The 5,475-nt window shown below is 38.0% G+C and overlaps 1 protein-coding gene across 1 annotated transcript; it reads left to right on the top strand.

Moving 5' to 3' along the window:
• Positions 1 to 968: 968 nt before the first annotated feature.
• LOC116465134 (probable cation-transporting ATPase 13A5) lies at positions 969 to 4,582 on the top strand (the record flags this gene model as incomplete). The annotated part of the gene is made up of 5 exons (XM_058435248.1): positions 969 to 1,046; positions 1,126 to 1,299; positions 2,044 to 2,190; positions 2,732 to 2,802; positions 2,908 to 4,582. Coding segments are annotated over 5 exons (555 nt in total), but the record flags the coding sequence as incomplete, so codon positions are not given.
• Between the last annotated feature and the right edge of the window lie 893 nt (positions 4,583 to 5,475).

Genomic DNA, 5,475 nt, shown 5'->3' with positions numbered 1-5,475 from the left:
TTTAAACCTTATTTGAATAATCTCAAAATAGAGTGGCTGCCTCACTGAACTGAATGAACTTTTTTCTCAGGTGGATGATAGTGTTGAGGGTGAGTGGAAAAAATCTTAAGCCAAGAGATGTTTTATAGCATGATCTAAACTGGCATAAAATGCAGGATATTCCCTCATCAAAAGTGCTCTAGACACTCAGTAAAAACTAAGTTTCTTGACATTATAGTCCTGTGATCTGGACCTGAAAATTCAGAGTTCAGTCATATTTTTAAAAAGCACAAAAACAACAACAGCAGAACCTGAAATAATAGTATAGTAGAGATATTATTCATAATCATCATCCCTCAGGGGCTTCAAAATGCACTGAAAATTTAGTTTTTCAAATCTAAAAAACAATGCTATGAAATGTCACTGTAGAAGTTGGGAACTAGAAATTGGTGTTGAATAAGCAAATCTATTGTTTGGCAATTTTTCCTTCTAGAATCAAATCTCAAATCTGTATTCAGTTTATGACAAATATTAACTAACCTAGTAAAAGTCCAAATATTTTAGCATATTACTGTCAGGGTAAATAAATATAAGCTGCTTTTTGAAAGTCTTTCCTGTCCACAAGTAATTCCTTAATTTATATCATCATACTGTTTTAGAAAATAGTACATTTATTCATACTTTCAACCGTCCTCAGTCATGTTATTATAAGACAAAGCTGAATGGATAAAGCTAGATGTATGAGTGTAGATCACATCTGTCATAATTTTATCATCTTCCTACAATAAATTCATATTAACGTTTAAAATACCTAATGCCTAAAGAAAATAAATCTGCCTCAAAACATGAAGTGTTTTATAAAAATCTGAGGTGACTCTTATGAATATATAGGAGCAAATAAATTTGCCCTTTCCATACTCTTTCTGTTTAATGTTTTAGTTCCATATACCAGGGTAGTAAAATAAGTCCTTCTTTTTTGATTTGATCAGCGGACAGCTGCAAGCAGTCAACTTGATTTAACCACCTACGACGAGATTCCTCTCCCAACCAACATTCCTTCATCTAAAGTTTGGTTTTATTGAAAGAAAATACTTTGTTTATGTGAAAAAAAGAAAAATAGAGTGATCTTTTAAATTTATTCTCCAGGAGGTGTTTGGTTACCGGGACCACAATGTACGGAAAGCCCTCTGCCTTGTTGCATCCGTGCTGACCTGTGGGGGCCTTCTGCTGGTGTTCTACTGGATACCCCAGTGGAGAGTGTGGGCCAACTGCATCCCATGCCCCTTGCAAGAAGCAGACACTGTTTTGCTGAGGACAACAGTGCGTGCCCTTCTGTTTTCTATTTCAAATGCCATGATCGTGTCTTCTGTATTGCCTCTGTGGCACAACTCTGTGGTTGGTATTATATTTCAGAGGGTAGATTTCCTCTATTTAAAGAGTTTCCATAGATCAAAACAGGAGATGGCAAAATTATCTCTGAAATCCAGTTGCTATCTCTCATTTTGACCCAGGAATGAAGAGCATTTCTTCTGCTTCAGCTTGGGGAAATTTCGACCACATCAGGCTAACAGGGAGTGCTGTTGGCCATTACATGAGCAGTGGCTGTCAGTGTTACAGCTTTTAGAGACCATAACATGGGAATGGTTATTCAGTTTTTCAAAAATATGTATTTTGGAGGATATTACATATTTTAAACACCTAGATGTCACTTTAATATAGCTAGAAACTTTTCTGGATAGAAAGTTTTCCTGAAAAGTATTATCTTTCTTTTTATTTTCTAGCACAGTGGTTATCAAATTTTAGTGCATATCAGAATCATCTGGAGGGCTCATTTTGAAACAAGGATGCTGGCCCCACCCAGAGTTTTTAATTCAGTAGGTCTGAAGTGGGGCTGAGAATTTGCATTTCTAGTAAGTTCTGAGATAAAGCTGATGTTCTTGTTGGGGTCAAAGTTTTGTACCAAACTTTGAAAACCACTTGTTTAGCACTTGGTAGGTATTTGGTTGATTGAGCACCTTACTGAATAACACTTGCGAATTTCATGAACTGGATTGTCTTTTCCAGGACGAATTTCAAAGATATATGAGGAAGAAGGTATTCTGCCTCTACTTATCCACACTGAAGTTTCTTGTAAGCAAGAAGTGGGAAGAATCCCTGGTGGCTGACTGCCACTCTGTCATAAACCAAGCCTTAATAAAGCCAGAATTAAAAGTAAGTTACTTGAAGAGTATGGTGTCATGCATGTATGCAGAGAAAGCATAAAATAACTGTTTATTAAATGGAAGTTCCGAATATCACACTTTTGGAATGGGAATGACAGCTATGTATCAAAGAAAGTGAGACTGGCTGGGCATGGTGGTTCATGTCTGTAATCCCAGCACTTTTGGGAGGCCAATGTGGGCGGATCCCTTGAGCCCAGGAGTTTGAGACTAGCCTGGGAAATATGGCAAAACCTCATCTCTATTAAAAAATAAAAAATTAGCTGAGGGTGGTGGTGCTTGCCTGTAGTCCCAGCTACTCAGGAGGTTGAGGCAAGAAGATCAATTGAGCCTGGGAGGTCAAGGCTACAGTGAGTGGTCATCACGCCACTGTACTCCAAGCTGGGTGACAGAATGAGACCCTGTCTCCAAAAAAAAAAAAAAAGAAAGTGAGACCCACAAGGGGATCTGCATCCTGCATTGAACATCACTCCCCTCTCCCAATGAACTTTATGTTATGAATGACACCTGTTTTATCACATTTGTAATCGTAGCTGCGATGCATCGAAGTGCAGAAAATCAGGTATGTTTGGAACAACCTGGAGAAGCGGTTTCAGAAAGTTGGGTAAGCACAATGTTTTGTCACCCCTAAGTCAGGATATAGGGGAAAAACACTGATTTGTTGAGTGCTATGAACTGAAGTGTGGTTCCTATCCTGACTACATCCTAGGTTGCTAGAAGACAGCAATTCCTGCTCTGACATCCATCAGACATTTGGATTGGGTCTGACCAGTGAAGAGCAAGAGGTCAGGTAAGACTTATTATATGGCTTAAGAGTAAACTCTGCCAGCAGAAAATGAAGTATCAAATCAGTTATCATCAGTGCATTGTTGGCATAATGCTTCATCAGCGTGATATACTCCAAGTTCATTTACTGGCAGCAGAGATATCCTAAATTGTTCTCTTTTTAGGCAAACTTATTTTTACAAACACTAAAAGAACAATGCAATCATATAAAATTTGATTTTTTATCTCAGGCTTGTAGAGCAATCATCTTTGTGTTGTCTTTGTATTTTTCCTTTCTTAAAAAAATCTTGAGTCATTCCTTAAATGTCAGCTTAGTAATCCTCCATATCCTCGGAGAGATAGAAAGACAATACTATGATTGCATTTTATTCTGAAGAAATAGCCCTGGAGATGAGGATTTTGCTTGCTCAGTTAGTTATGCTATTCACCACTATATCTGCAGCACCTAGAACAGTGCCTGAGTCTTTGGTAGGAGCTCAATGCATAGTTCTAGAGTAAATGAGTAAGTTAATACATTCATTGATTTGTTAAATAACAAATAGGTACTTCGCAAGGAACTAAGGATCTAAAGATAAAGGTTTAGTCATTGTCCCAGAGACACGGACTAGTGAGAAAGAGAGGCAAAAATGGTGGCACAATCATGAGATTGGTACCTATACATGCACATAAATTAGGAAATGCTTATGCTGTTATTAACTCACAGAGATACAGAGTCCCTGCTTTCTGCAGCTATTTTTTTGAAATGATGAATCCTGGCAAATCTGAAAGGAAATCATTACAAGTCTTCCCCCAGAATCTTACCATCACCTTTATTTCTCACCCATTTTTAGAGAGAGTGTCTGCTTAACCTTTACAGTCAGCCAGAAATACCTATTCTCAAGCTAAGAAGTAATCGGATACTTCAAAATATGGGTTTTAAGCTCCACCCTCATAATTCTGATAATTCTGTAGAAGCAAGGGGTACTTAGAAGATACACGTTTTTAGCAAGCATCCCCCATAATTCTCACACACACCAAGTCTAAGAGTTACTGATCAGTTGTTTACAAGTTTTTCCTCTATCAGACACTATGAAAAATGAACCAGACATCTGGACTAGGACAATATTGCAAAATGCCTTAGAAATGGTATTATTATGTAAGATTTCAGATGTAATGCTCAAAACATTGACACACAAAAAAGTTTTTAAAGTTATCAAAAATATATTGGTTTAACAGCACTAAATACAAGACATGTAAAGGATTTATCTAGGACATTTAAGACCTCTAGTTGATAGATGTAGATATACTCTGCCTCAGTAACCACTTCCACAGGAAAGATTTCCTGTCAGTGCAGCTACCTCATGTTTTTTTCTTATTTATCAAGCACCAAAGTTTAGTCAACATTGTACATAATCAAATTTAAATCTGATCCATGACCGGGCACAGTGGCTCACACCTGTAATCCCAACACTATGGGAGGCCAAGGCGGGTGGATCACCTGAGGTCAAGAGTTCAAGACCAGCCTGGCCAACATGGTGAAACTCTGTCTTTACTAAAAATACAAAAATTAGCCAGGCGTGGTGGCCTGTGCCTGTAGTCCCAGCTACTCAGGAGGCTGAGGCAGGAGAATTGCTTGGACTCGGGAGGTGGAGGTTGCAGAGAGCTGAGATCGTGTCTCTGCACTTTAGCCTGGGCAAAGAGTGAGACTCCGTCACAAAAAAAAAAAAAAAAAAAATCTGATCCACACAATATAGAACTTGACAATCTAATAAGCAAGACAAAGAGTATAATTTTCCAAATATGAAGAATGGAGCAGATAATCTACTTACAAACGTAGTCATATTTATGTTATTTGGGGAGTGAAAAGAGAGTAAGTAGAATATGGAAGAGTTTTTCATTTCATTTTTTAGGGTAAGACCGAGGCCTTTAAAAAATTAAGTGTGACGGATGGTTGAGTAATATCTTACCAATTTCCTGGTGAATTTGAGCTTGCTTTCATTAAAAAGCAAGTGCATAAAATGAGAAATAAACGGGGATACACAAGAATCTCTGATGATGAAAAGCTACAGAGTTTACATGTAAACTTTTTCTACGGGCTCCCTAGCAGCTGGGTAAAGAGAGATAAATGCAGATTTACATAGTTCTCACTTTTCAGTAGCGAAAGCATATCCAAACGTCAGGAGAAATAACTTTACCCTGGAGAGAAATTTGAGAAGGGATCAGGAATAGGGCAAGTAAATTGTCCCAGGAGCTCCACGTCCCTTAGCTTCACCTGTCATGAACTGAACTCAAACTTCCATCTTAGTGTCTGTCCTAGACAGGTCAAAAGACATTCGAGGTAATTCTTTTATATCACAAAGGTGAGCCCATAAGGGAAAAATAAAAATAAAAAACCTACCTGATTCCTCAACTAGTCAAGTAGTCTTCCTATTAAGATTATCAGTTGAGCATCTCTTCACCTTATTTTTCACTCAGCCCACCCACCCTGCTTCTGTCCCTTTTGTTTAGGCTC

This window comes from Hylobates moloch, unplaced genomic scaffold (assembly GCF_009828535.3).
Source record: "Hylobates moloch isolate HMO894 unplaced genomic scaffold, HMol_V3 SCAFFOLD_3292, whole genome shotgun sequence".
Classification (NCBI taxonomy): Eukaryota; Metazoa; Chordata; class Mammalia; order Primates; family Hylobatidae; genus Hylobates; species Hylobates moloch.
Note: the sequence above shows the minus strand (reverse complement) of the source record. Positions and strands in the feature narration are given on the sequence as shown.